The 14548-nt window shown below is 37.9% G+C and overlaps 1 protein-coding gene across 1 annotated transcript in view; it reads right to left on the minus strand.

Moving 5' to 3' along the window:
* Positions 1-239: 239 nt before the first annotated feature.
* The window catches only part of LOC149284784 (brefeldin A-inhibited guanine nucleotide-exchange protein 3-like), a 64627-nt gene continuing 50318 nt past the window's right edge, over positions 240-14548 (minus strand). Inside the window, exons 24-34 of the mRNA XM_089496201.1 lie at positions 14344-14447; positions 13551-13695; positions 13300-13428; positions 12085-12261; positions 11117-11231; positions 10812-10914; positions 9473-9604; positions 6438-6556; positions 5037-5045; positions 2220-3420; positions 240-431 (exon numbers count right to left, since the gene is read on the minus strand). Of these exons, the coding sequence (XP_089352327.1) occupies positions 240-431; positions 2220-3420; positions 5037-5045; positions 6438-6556; positions 9473-9604; positions 10812-10914; positions 11117-11231; positions 12085-12261; positions 13300-13428; positions 13551-13695; positions 14344-14447 (2426 nt within the window). The remainder of the gene's footprint in view (positions 432-2219; positions 3421-5036; positions 5046-6437; positions 6557-9472; positions 9605-10811; positions 10915-11116; positions 11232-12084; positions 12262-13299; positions 13429-13550; positions 13696-14343; positions 14448-14548) is intronic.

Consider the following 14548-nt stretch of genomic DNA (forward strand, 5'->3'; position numbering starts at 1 on the left):
GCCAGACCTAATGCTGAATGCTGTAGAAAGTGTTATGTGTTCTTTCTACTCATCAAACAGAACACATGGTGACTTTCCAAGTCAATATTCACATCAGGATGCACAAACGTAGCTTCTTTATTGTGAACGAACAGTTACCTATAATTGAATCATTTTGTAAACATATGAGACTCCTTTTACCTAGAAAAATGTAGTAAATCTTAATCATTTGCACATTCCTAGTATACATTTTATTTAGTTTATAAAATAATATCATAAATTCTACCAACTCTCCCCAACCATTCCCTGACAGCCTGCCTCACACGGATGTCGTTCACATGACATGTGAGCTGACTGATGCATGGAAATACCGCAGGCTGCAAAGCAGTGAACATCTGGTCAGGTAGGATCTGAATTTGATTGAGAATGGTCAACACCATGTTTGTCCATGCCTAAAAATATGAGGTAAACACAGGTTATGACTTTTCAGTAAATAATTGCATAGATACCTATGAAACATCACTAATAAAGTCCTTCTACCTTTCACAAGCTAATTTTAGGACATGCTCATTAAAATATTTTTATATATACCGTATTTGCTCGATTATAACACGACCCCCCAAAATTTTAATATTAATTTAGGAAAAAAAGAAAAAGCCTGAATATAAGACTACCCTATAGGAAAAATTGGTTTTTTTAATAAATACTATGATTGAGAAATGTTTTTTTTTGTTTTTATTTACTTTGATTTGCCAACCTGCACCCCAGTTATGCACATCTGCCCCCAGGCTTTCCACTCTGCCCCCCAGATATGCCTTATATCAGGGAGGCAGAATGGCATATAAGGGGGTATATCACTCTGCCCCAGAAATGCCTTATACCCCCTATATGCCACTCTGACCCCAGATATGTCTTATACCCCCTAAAAGCCTTTTAACCCCCTATATGCCAATCTGCCTACAGAAATGCCTTTTAACCCCCTATATGGCACTCTGCCTACAGAAATACCTTTTAAGCCCTTATATGCCACTCTGCGGGCCGCCCCCCCTCCCAACTTACCAATGCTTCCCCAGACTCACCCCTCATACTTTAGACTCCCTGGTGTCTAGTGGGAAAAAACCTTGTCTTATAATCGAGCAAATACGGTATACATATTATTTATTTATTTATTTTTAAAACCGGAAGGTTTGGAACTGGAAGGTTCCCCTGATGGTGACATGGTGAAATGTTACCATTTTTTTTATTTATTTTTTTTTTAAAAATTAAAATTAAATTATAATTTTTTTTACATTTATTTTACTAATCACATGTGATTAGAAAGCTGGGCTCCGTTGACTTGCATGGTTGTATGTAGTACCTGTTGACGGTCCGGGGAGGATGATGTCGATTTCTCTGTTGCTGAATGCCTCGACATTGAGGCATTACAGCAACACCGTTTGGGTATGCATGACGTGCCTGGACCGTCAATTGTCATCAAGGGGTTATGAGAGCTGCGCGTAAACAAATGCCCGCAAACCTCAATGAAGTGAAGCAACTTTGTGAAGAAGAGTGGGCCTAAATTCCTCCATAACAATGTGAGAGTGATAAAGACATACAGAAAACAATTACTTCACGTTATTGCTGCTACAAGCTGTTGAATCATAAGGTGTACTTTTAAGGTGTAGTTTCACACAAGGCTTCTCCATTTTGGCTTTATTTTTCTTGAATAAATCATAGCACAATGTAATATGTCATTTCTTTTTCACATGACTGTATATATACACACACACACACACATATATGCGTGCATGTGTGTGTATTATATAGTATAGTATGTATAATAATACACAAAGATTGAAACAAATTGTAAGGGGACAGAAGAGGGCACCTATTTCATAACCCATCTAGTTCACTAAGAACCCTTTAGCCATCTCTGTGTAGTTTGGTGTAATGACATACAACTGTTTTTTTTTTTCTCTTTGCTGCCCTGCGCCAGGTAGTTAGTTAAAGCTTAAAATAAACTTGCATCCCAACGGATCATAAAATGATCGTGAACATTGCCATTGTGAGTTGAGTCATCAAGTTGGGTAACCCTACTAAGATACATGAGTTACCTATGCAAGCTTATGTTTCAAAATTACTCAAGAGACCCCTGCTACTTTAGTTAATTTATAGAATTAAGAAAAAAATATAAAAATGTCAACATTTAGTGATTTAATCGCAATACTTTTAGTTATAAACTTGAAACCATAAAATCTTACCTGAATCTGTGCTTCAGCATCCCGTGTAGAAATGTTGAAAGTACTAACAGTTGATCCTGAACGAGATCTCTTCTCCTGTCTCAGAATTTCTGGACCAGCACTAAAAGAGTGTCTCATGTGAGACTGGTCTACAAGGTTCTGTGGCCTTTGTGGCACTGGTGAATCCTGTCCTCTTGAACATAATATATCTCCCTTCTTTTCTAATTTAGAGTCCTTGACAAACGTTGTCAGGTTATGTTGCTGCTTTCTTTTTTTGTACTCCGTCATCAGTTTGGCTATTGTTTTATCAGTAGCTATGGTGTAAATTTTGTTACCAGCATTTTCCCACCATTCCTTCTTCTTGCCTGGGTCCCTCTTCTCAGCTTTAGGACTTTGTGCAAAAGCTCCTGCACTGAAACTTTTAGGTGTTGTGTTATCTGTTGAATGGTCCTTAATTAGGTTCCTGTCATCTTCTGATGGCGTCTCTTTCCCAGAAAGTCCACCGGTTGAAGGAGTTGAGGTTTCAGATTGAAATGATGGTAATATGAAAAATGGATCTCCTTTAACGCCTGGAGGGTCATCATTATTCTCCAAATCCAGATGCATCTGAATGTAATTATTACAAAGTTCCATGCACAGCTTGTGAAGCCTTTTCACTAACCATGCCCAGTCAGCATTGCTAACTGGCTGCACACTTAAAGATGGGATTCTACCTCTCCATTGTCTCTTTTCTTTCCCCCGAGGAGGACTGACTTGTGCAGTTTCTTCAAAAATATCTTCATCCTCTGAAGAACACTGCTGTGAGGAATCTGTGCTGTGCTCCTCGTCTTCAAAAAGGATCTTTTTTACTAACTCTGCTGTAATGTTATCTTGGTTGGTTAGCAGAGCACAGATCAAGGCCTGGTAGTAGATGTTAAAGCTCATTGCTGACTGACGATAAAGGTTTGCAGCTCCTCCAATCCCAGAAACTTTCATCAACAGACACTTTAAACCAGGTCTTGCATCAAATTCTCTGGCAGTTCTGTATGAATCCAGCAACAAGTCAAAAATAACCGCAAGATTTTGCATTGAAATGTATCGGAGGAAGCCAACTGGCACAGGAGTAGTTTTATCTTCCTGATTTGTAGGTCCTTTTACAAACTCTTCTAGAAGAATGTCATACAAGTTTTGGAGGAGTACTTGGTGCGACAGTAAACTTACTACAATTGTCCTAAATGGAATGCTTCGACAGAGAAAAGGAGAGAAAAAGGGGAGGGAAAGAAAGTGTTAAAATTATATTGCTGTGAAAAGAAAAAAAGTCACAATATTAACTATTAAGTGTAAGCTATATATTATATATTTAAAATCACTGACTGACAAAATCAGACTTTGCCTGTAGTGTAATATTTTGGTGACCTACATTAGTGGATACGTACACCGATCAGCTATAACATAATGATCATTGACAGGTGAAGTGAATAACACTGATGATCTTTATATCATGGCACCTGTCAGTGGGTTGGATAAATTAGGCCGCAAGTGAACATTACATCTTCAAAGTTGAGGTGTTAGAAGCAAGAAGAATGGGCAAGCGTAAGTATCTAAGCGACTGTGACAAGGGCCAAATTGTGATGGCTAGAAAACCGTGTCACAGTATCTCCAAAACAGCAGCTCTTGTGGTGTGTTCCTGGTCTGCAGGGGTCAGTACCTATCAAAAGTGGTCCAAGGAAGAAGAGCAGTGAACAGGCGACAGGGTCATCAGCAGTCAAGGCTCACTGATGCACGTGGGTGGCGAAGGCTGGTCTGTGTGGTCAAATCCAAAAGACTAGCTACTGTAGCTCAAATTACTGAAAAAAGTTAATGCTGTTTCTGATAGAAGGGTGTTAGAACATACAGTGCATCACAGTTTGTTGCGTATGGGGCTGCGTAGCAGTCAGGGTGCCCATGCTGACCCTTGTCCACTGCCGAAAGCACCTACAATGGACACGTAAGCAAAATTATTGGACTACGGAGCAATGGAAGAAGGTGGCCTGCTCTGATGAATCACGTTTTTGTTTACATAATGTGGATGGCTGGATACGTGTGCGTCTCTTACCTGGAGAACACATAGCACCAGGATGCATCCATGGAGGCCCCACCTCGCAACTTACAGGACACAAAGGATCTGCTGCTAAAGTCTTGGTGCCAGATACCACAGCACACCTTCAGAGGTCTAGTGGAGTCCATGCCTCAATGGGTCAGGGCTGTTGGTGGCAAAAGGGGGCCCTACACAATATTAGGCAGGTGCTCATAATGTTATGGCTGATTGGTGTATATACAATGTAAGAGGTAGTTTGAACAAGTCTGGAAAGTATGGTCATCCTATATACCTATATGGCAATGTAAAATAAATAATCAGGTGATGCTTTTCCTAATGACCCACCACAAATAAAAAAAATTAAAAGTGGAAAAACATGCCATCTCCTTAATTTGCCTTAATATACCATGGATATGCTTCACTGTAAAGAGTTCCCAACAAATCTTTAAAAATCCCAAAGATAGCTTGAAACAAACATTTAATTACGGTTAAGTGTGGGCTCATCTGAGGAAAACTTTGTGGTAATGTACATATTCCAAATGCAAGGTTAGTTACTCACACAAGCAAACAATGTTTTTTCAATATATAGAATTGGTCAATTACTAAGGAACTAACACCAATAATCTAAAAAGGAAAATCTGCGTAGTAGTGAGTACTCCTGGGCCCATGAAATTTTAAGGCAAGAAAAGCAAGATGAAGAAATGGGGTAAATTTTCGCTTTAACAGCATTTAATAACATTTATACAATTAAGGTTTTTATACAGGGTATCAGGTCATCTTACCCCAACTTCCTGTTTAGTAGAGCAGCGTTAGTTACAGGTAAGTTAGAAGCAGGGAAGAAAAAAGCAAAGAATTAGAGAATTGATTGCACACACAAATCATATTGAATCACAGATTCGAATTTCTCAAGGGCATACAGATGTTTTTGTTTTATTTCTATTGTGAAAATTCATCGCTAGTTTTAGTTTTGTTTTTTTTAGAGGGACTCAATTTTTTCAATTAAATTCATTGCAAGCCAACAGGTTTAACAAGGGTCTTTTGGAATAAGCAATAAAAATGCATACCCAATTTTCAGCATAAACTTCAGAAATAAATTATATCTAGACCTGTTTTATATTAAATGCTAAGTGTTTAAACTTGTATGGGGTCTATACACTAGAGCAGAGTTTTGGGCAAGAGTTGTAGTTTAAACGCGCTCAATTCACTATTGATTATAAAGGGCCATCCTAGCACATGACAAATTTCACTGAAAAGGTACAGTTCAATCAGTAACGTGATGTCCAAGATATTTCACAGATTTAAATATGATTCATCCATGGCAATCCATCTTATTCCTGAGCTGAATAAGGGTCCTTCATAATGTGATATCAGATCAAACTGAAACTCTCCTGCAAACCTCCTCTTTAGTGAATAAACCCATACTGAAAATGAAGAAAGCAATATAGTAAAATAGATGATGTTGTAGGATGTCAAAAATATTCAACATTGTACAACAACATATTAATATATTTTTCATTTCACTAAAATCGTGAATGATATCTCGAGGTCTGGCACAAAACATACCCAGCATTGGCTTGTGCAAACAGACTTTATTGTGCAATACAAAAATCTCTTCCTGATGCACCGCTACTCACTTACATCCATAGGTAAAAAAAATTTTTTTTTATAAATAATGTCAATATTTTAAATAATCTTCATATTTAGTGTATTCCAATGGGTGGTAGTATGTTGTAATTAAGACTTCAACTAAGTTCTAGCACTGGTGTCACTTTAAGCAGGCATTTCAAATTGCTAAAATACACCGAAACATTTATTTTCTTAGTAACAAAAATAGAACCAACAGTATTATTAGCTTTAGCAGTGAGTGAAAAATCAAACTATAAACATAAAAATGGATATTGCTGTATTAACTTCAGAGATCATTCTTTCATCACATATTTTAGCAGATCAACATGTATACAGTAAGATGTAGAATCACCTACATTTCCAGTAATTCAGATGCCCCTTCTTTGAATGTAATGGCAAACAGAAGTGACGACATTTAAGCACATGAGAAATGAACAGGAAAAACAGACTGGGACTGGGTTAAAACAAAGCATTCATTACCATGTCCATAATTAGTACACCATATAAACTATTATTGAGATAAATAGAGCCCGCTTCCTCTCGGGGAGGCTGGTTACCTTTTTTGATTATTCTCTTCCGGCGGTAACTCAATGATAAGGACACATGACTGGGCATGCTCAAAACCTTCCCTGTTGTTTGGAGTCTTTGGGGAACACTGCGCATCCAACATGAATACCTTTTAGCACACATAAAGAAATACCCATAAATAACATTGAATCTTTATGTTGTGTTGTATTTTTGGCATTATGATGTATTTACTCTGCAAACAGAGTATCGAGGTCACATAGAATGAAATGATCTCGGTGTTCTCTTGACCTTGTAGTAACTTTGTCATTAACCAACACATTTCTTTATTCTGTAACAGAGTTTGATATACATACAAAAAAAATCTTTGATCAAAACTCTCCAATAAAAACGTATTATATATATATAAAAAAAAACAAAAAACATTGAATTATTAATCACAAAATTATTAACTATGAAAGGAACAGCTATGTTTGAAATTCAGAATAATATTGTTAGAAGATTGCTCTAGTACAACAAAATATGATTATTTTATTTAACAAACAGGACCTTATATTATGGTATTAATAAAAGGGTAAGAGAGTTACCAATACTCTACCACACTCTAGGAAGCAACTGGTTTTCACCAAAGGAGGAGCAGTAACATAAAAGTAGACCTTAAGGACCAGGACTATTTTCCGCTATAGAACCAGAGATTTGTTTTGTGTTTTGGCTATTTAGATATTTTATATGCATTATATACAAATGGATTAAACAAAAAACCCAAAACATGTTTTCACAGTTTTATAGGTATATAAATTATACAGAAGTAGTAAAAATGGGAAAAATTAAAAAAAATATATTCATTAACTTGCCCTGGTGTGAAAACCACCCTATATAGTTTTCTTTTTTTTTTTGAGGTTTTTATTTATTTGGTTATTTTTAACCAATACCTAAACCTAACCCTACCTAACTAATTTCCCACTAACACCCACCACACTAACTACGCAAAGTATAAATTAAAATGTAACTGTATCTGTGCATGTAGTTGGCTTCACGGTCACAGAGTGGGCAACAACAGCTGTGACCTTGAGATTGCGGCAACATGGGACTATTACGTTGCTGGTACTCCAGGGACATTGGTCACAAAGTGGTTCATGATGGTCTGATGTGTAATTATCACTAACCGTTGTGACTGACAATTCCCATGGTCCTCTGATAAAGGAGGTAGTTCAATCAATATGACTGAAGGCTGGGAAAGAGACTTTGCATGGTACCAGGGGAGGCAAATGGGGGCGAACTAGGTAGAAGAGAGACAGACAGTTCCACTAGGACATAGTGGTCTGACCAAAGAACAGCAAAATGGTTGAACCAGAGACAACTTACAAACCAATCTGAAGGTGCTTACTATGTGCCTTCTACATGTATTCTGTTATTGAGGGAATATTAAAAGGGTGAAGTGAAGAAAACAAATATAATAAAGCACTACTTTATATGGAGAGCTGGTACTATTATTCACCACTATACATTTAATTAAGATAATTTAAGTAAGCACTGATAGTAGAAGAAATACGTGTGTGGGGGAAATGATTGCCTTTTTCCCTCAAACTCTTCTAAAGTTAGAAAATGCATCACATAATAATTTGATATAAAGTTTCTATTTTAAAATAAATGTGTTTTTTTAACCACTTAGTGGTTCATTAACATGCAATGAACAATCTATAATAAATACCCCAACATTATCAGAGTTTTTACCAGAGATTTAAGGCTGAAATGGAAATTCAGCCATGGTGCCACTGTTGGCTACCTATACACATACATAGTTTGCTGAACAAGAGCATGCTTTCCTATTCCAACAGCTGCCTCGGGTTTACGCTGCCTCTTCACAAAACCACACTCACAGAAGAAGGAACACTCAAGGTAGCGAATTTTTCACTTTTCTTATTTCTAGTCCAAATGCATAATTCTGCTTCTCTGGTTTTCTGGGTTGCACAACTTGCACATAGATGTCTGTCAGGCTCCATCCAGGCTGCGCAGCTGCCTTTCTAGAGCTCCCCCCGTCTTGCTAGAGTTTCCACCGTCTCGCTAGAAATGGCTTAATGCTGTAATCCATTCCTGGATTTCCATATGCTCTGTTCTGTGCTTCTGATTCTCTGATTCCGGTTTTGCTCTTTGCTTCACCTCTGTTTCCTTTATAAGGTGTGCCCCACCCATTTGTTATGTTTGTCTCAATCTGCAGTCTAAAGGTATGTCCTTCTTGGTTCTGTGTTTAGGTTCAAAGTTTAGTTTTAGCTTATTAGTAATTTAGTAGGCAGGGTTTAGCGCTAGGACCCACCGACTATTGGAGTACTTTGGCTTAGTGAAGGGCTAAGCATACTATGGCCATATGATGTGACAAAATCTCCAATTGCTGTCACATAGTCCTAGGCTAGTCCTGTATTTATGTTTGTCTGTCTCTTATGAACCTTTCGCTGAATACACCTGAGGATCCCGGTTCCTCTCTCCTCTCCCCATGTCCCAGTTAAAATATCCTATCCTTGCTTAAAGGAGAAGCGTCTGAGTATCTCGGCTCCTCACGCCATCCCTTGTGTTCCTTGTTCCCTGTCCTTTGTCGTGTCCTGTATTATGTATGTCTTGTCTGGCTGTTTTCTCTGTTCCCCTTGCTTGCTATGTTTCTGCTATTACTCTGCTTAGTTTCCCTACTCCCAGCCTGCAGCATCCTGCACATTCGTCTGGAGAGCTATTTCTCATGCCTGCTCCAGGGTGCCTGCAAGTTATCACTTTGTTTTGTTCTGGACAACATCCGCTGCTATGTCAGGGCCCTGGTATGTGGCCGCACAAACCTAGATGCCCACCCGAGAGAGTGCAGTTGCTCTGCACCAGGCCCTGTCTACTACTGCGCAATAACTCCTGAACACCATCTTTGGGCGCTCTGGGTCATTACAGTCGTCTGTATGGACCCAGTCCCTGACAATGTCCTTGTTCCTCAACTATACCACCACTTAAAAATATTGCACGTGTACAGTTTACAATAAACTCACAATTTACTAATCAGTTCACCCATACTAAAATACTGCTTTGCACATACCTGTTGTGTCATAGCACGGATTCTCCAGTACTCTGCCTCTGCGTTGGGGGAGAGAGAGGGAGCAGCTACCTTTACCTCACAAGCATCTCCAGAAAAGCTTTCAGAGCCACTATGGAAATAACCCAAGAGATTCTACGGGGGGACAAACATAAAACATTGAATCACCTGAAAAAAAATTTTTTGCCTAGAATAAAGCCTTTTTTAAACTGACTGCATTCATTTTAAATAAATTGGTAAAATTTGCCAATCTAGCCTACCCACTCTACAAAAAACAAACCTGAAAATATGTAGTTTTTGCTGCCATGGCTGTAAACGCCTTGTCAATGTATGAGTTAAGTTGATTAGGATGGATTTTTTTCTGAAGCCTTTCTGTTCTAAACCAAAAATTAAGCTAATATTAATAAATTTCACCAGTGGCCTGGCCAAGGAACCAAGGGCTTGGTGCACAGGACAGCCCCACACTCTCACATGTCTTTACACTAGATATTTTTAGAATGTAACTATAGCTCTGGTTACTGGGAAGTCATAGTGAAAAAACACTCACTCTCGTGGCAGTTATGTAATGATGTCACTAATCGTGGGGACCTCAAAAGTCAATTGGCCCTGGGCCCCATACCCTACTAACAGGAGAGAGCTGGCACTATCTGGCCTGAGGGAAAAGCATTCCCAGAAAAATGGAAGCTCTTACAGCTATGGGGGGTACTAAATAGTAATGTCTATGTATATGCAAAGTCTTAAAACTACCTGTTGGTGTAATGATTAGGTGTCCCAATATAATTGTCCATATAGTGTACATTAAACATTAAATAGGTCTACTATATATACCCAACCTTTCCTTATTATACTCCATGAGGGCTGTCCCAACCTGGACAAACCTGATTACTTTGTGGTTTTGTGTATGAATGTCTATTCAAACAAGCTTTAGATCAGATTTAAATCAGGTGTCTCATAGGTGAGTATTAATCTGTTTAGCCATTTAATTATCTGATCAGGATCCAATTTAGTTTAAATATGATGTCCGTTTTTATCATTGTTAGGCCACCTTAACTAAAAGTTATGCCACTGAATTACAAAAACGAATAAATGAGTTCACACTTTGGGATTCATATCCTATCAGCTTTCTTGGGGACGGATAATCTAAATAATGTCCCCACATCTCAGGGCAATTCTAAAGTGACTGTACCTGTAGGTCTCCCTCCCAAAGGCTCTCCTCAACTGCTGTTATCCAGTGAGATTTACATTGGAAGGCTTATCTCACAGGCAGGAACATGAGTCATCATCATACTTGGTTTCCCTGGGCCTTGTTTCCCGACAGAAGCCTTAAACTGAATTTTCTTACCTTCATAGGCTCCAGTGTGGCAGAAAATGCATCTTGCAAAGCACAGCAAGCCAGTCTCCACATCTCTTCTGTAAAAACTGGACCCGCTGTTACCAATACATATCTGGAAAACAATAGTAAAGAAATGAAAGTGGCTAAGAGTTTGTTTCCCATGTATACCAGGACATGGGTTGAAGTAAGTCCAGTAGTCCTGTTTAATGAGAAATATATGCAACAGTTGCAAATTTACATTTTCTAATATTAAGAATATATGTTCATCGTATATATACATGCATCATTCATGCTTTTGTACCCATTATATTTACCTTATACAAGAACAGCCAACTCTTGAAATAGTTTCAGTGGGTTCTGCCACACAGGCTACCAGCAACTTGAAGAGCTCTTTCAGCATTGTGTTTATCATGTTTTCATAACCTATATCTAGTAAGGGAAAAATAAGCATTCAAGATCCAAAACATTTACAAATCTCTGAAGATCCAAACAGCCAGTCAGTGGCAAGAATGGCTGGACCACGGAGGGGCAAGCAAGATTGTAAGGTCACCACAGGTTATGAGGGTCACTAATACCAACCCTGTTCCATTACACTAACAATGAAGAAAATCCAGACAACAGTGAGTGTCATTGGAAAAATACCGTCCACAGAGGTCCAGACACACCAAAGTGAAACCATGTTTAAGTCTAAGTTTTTTCCAGTGTTATCACAGAAATCAGTGCTATCACGAATATAGCTTCAATGTTGTAAATTGAAAATAAGATGTAAATTATTATTATTATGTTTTATGCAAACTTGTATTTATAAACAATCCTAATGACGTGAGGTTGACAATAAAGACAAATTAAGATTAAACATGGTTAACTTTACAGTGATATATATATATATATATATATATATATATATATATAGCGCCAATCTGCGCGGTGCTTTTTCCAGTACATACATTGAAACGATATGACAAAACTACAATTGACAAAGATGAATCTGACATACATTCAGTAAGGTAAAGAGGGCCCCTGTTTGCAAACACACACATATTATATATATATATATATATACACACATATATATATATATATATATATATATATATATATATATATATATACACATACAAACACACAATTAAAATAATATATAATAGAATAATAACATATAATAGTAAAAGTAACGTATAATAATAATAATGCTTTTTATTGGATCCTTCCACTTCAGACAAATCATTTTGATACATCTTTTCCAAGCAATCAAATATTTTGTTTTTTGCAAGCATGTTACCTGAATTAATGAAGCTTTGAATATGCTCAACCACAAGCTCACACGACAAGCCAATGGCATGTTTGAAGTTTGCGGATGCTGCATCCCAGTATGCGTGATCACCATGACTGCGACTTAGCCACAGTGTCATTACAGGCAAAAGAAGGTGCACAACTGAATAGATTGCAAATCCTGGGCCTGCGTGAAAAAGAAATACCAATTCCAGTAACTTTATTATATGAATGAAAGTTTAGTCAAAGAGTATGACATGTAGCTACAGCTCTCCATAAAAACCAGAACAATTATGAACCTCTTCTAGGCAAGAAATGTGTCAGCCTGATCTGCTACCTAAGGAGGGGGGGACAAGAGAGAGAGCTGTTGTGAGCATCTAAGGTAAACCAAGACAGCTACCCCTTTTGCCCTGTGTCAGGTTTTTAAATGGTTGAGATGGCAACTTTGTTTGGTAACCAGGTCTATTGTCTCTTATCTCACAAATCATATATGTCCAACCTGCTAAGCATATGGTGGCTAGTCACAGGTGACAAAAACATAATAAATGTTTTTGAATTTGTCAGGAGTAAAAGAAAAAATACCTTGTGACTTGATAAACCCAAAGTGCCAGGTCACCATGGTTACAAGGAACATTTTCTTACTGTGGGAGGGTTTCACCTGCCCAGGGGCTGATGAGGAGGGGGTGCAACAGGGCAACTGTTTTTCTAAAGCTCTACAATCACCAATGCCACTCAGTGGAGCTTCTGTTCCTCTCTCCCATGCAATTCATGTTGGGAGCTCTGAGCGAGGGTGAGGGTGAAGCATAGGCAGCATCCATTAGAAAAGCGTTGGAGCGTGGCAGACTCATTAAGCATTGGATTAAAATTAAGTGGGTAGCATAAGCTATACTAGTTTACAGTAACGGTATAGTACACATTTGCGGGAATCGACTATTGATGTATATGAAGTATGACTGTAATAGCAGTTAAAATGCTTATTGTGCTATCACAGCCTACTATTTTTTTTAAAGCAAAAATCTTGAAAGACATTAAGTAGCGTTTCCAATCTAGCATTATTATTATGGGCCTTCGGCTATTGTGCTTTGATTTACTTGTAATAATAAACATGAATCTATCAAGAGTTTAAATGGGGTTGGATACCAAGAATCAAGAAACTTGTACTGTCGCCTTCTCCAAAAAAGTTCAGTCAATATTCATATCTATAATAAGCAAAATGGTATTTTACCGGGTACTTTAGCAACTTCTCTTAGAAGCTCAAAAAGCAAGTCCAGTGTCGGTGGCTGATGCTGGCGAGGGCAGTTAGACACAGCTGTAGTCAGCTGCTCTAAAAGAATAAGCCACACTTCAATAAGACCTAGAGAAACCAAAGAAAATGACTAAGTATCATGTAAAGAAAACAGTGACATTTTTAAAAGCCTCATAGATTGAACATCAGTTTGTTCTCAAAAACTCCGGAAAGCACACTGATATACATACCAGTATCGTCGTCAAACTCAGACAGCACAGCCTCAATCCCATCTTCACTGCTGGCTGATCGTTCCTGAACACGACGTGGTAAAGTAGTCAGCCGTCCAGTCAGAAATATAGGTTTCATAGGCATCTTGTAGATTTTAGCCAGTAACTGCCAAACCCAAAATTGGTAAAGTTAGATGTAATACGGTCAAGATACTAATTTTTTTTTCCAATTTTTAAAAAGGACCCTCTAGCATAATGTGCACTTTAATGCAAATGATAGCTGGATAGTTCCTAGGTGGTCCCTGCAGAATCTTGCCATTCGCCTCTATATCCACCTATATAGGATGTAGATGTGTTGGGCCAAATACAACTCCTGTCATGAGACTTTAGAGTATGCAGCGGTTTTAAGTACTTTGTGAGTACCGAAAGTACTTGGTTGGTGAAGCTGCATTGGACACTTGAGTGTCCCTTTAACTGCAGACAGACGTAGGAAGTTGTTTGGGCAGGATGTTTTTTTTTCCTTGTAATCTAATCTACTCTAAAACTGTGTTCTTTTCGTTATAGTGTACACTCTACACTTAAGCCTTTGCAAAAAAATTATTTACATGTCGTTTTTTATTTAGCTAGCAAACTGCTTGGTGCAAAATGAGTACATGTTAATTTGGTAACCACCTTTCTTCTTGATTATCATCAAGGTTAAGTTCACTTCAACAACAATCTTTAATCGGAAAATGCGCTCTATAACCCATTATTTCAAAATATAAAATGACACAGCTCTCTATATGACCCATCAGATGAAAATGATGTTCTGTACCTGCGAGCACTTTCTCAGGTAATCCAATGCTGGAAGGCACAAATCTGTGGATGTTAAAGCAGATCCAGACACAAGGTCTCCTATCTCTTTGCTTTCCATTTCACCTAGAAGATTTCATTTCACACACATTAAAGCAAAATTAATTTAATTCAAGGGGTCAGTTTATTAAGAAACATTTTCCATAAAGTAAAATGTTAAATGAGAA

This window comes from Sceloporus occidentalis, unplaced genomic scaffold, assembly GCF_023333645.1.
Source record: "Sceloporus occidentalis isolate IW3139 unplaced genomic scaffold, rSceOcc1.0.p SCAF_88, whole genome shotgun sequence".
NCBI classification, from domain to species: Eukaryota; Metazoa; Chordata; class Lepidosauria; order Squamata; family Phrynosomatidae; genus Sceloporus; species Sceloporus occidentalis.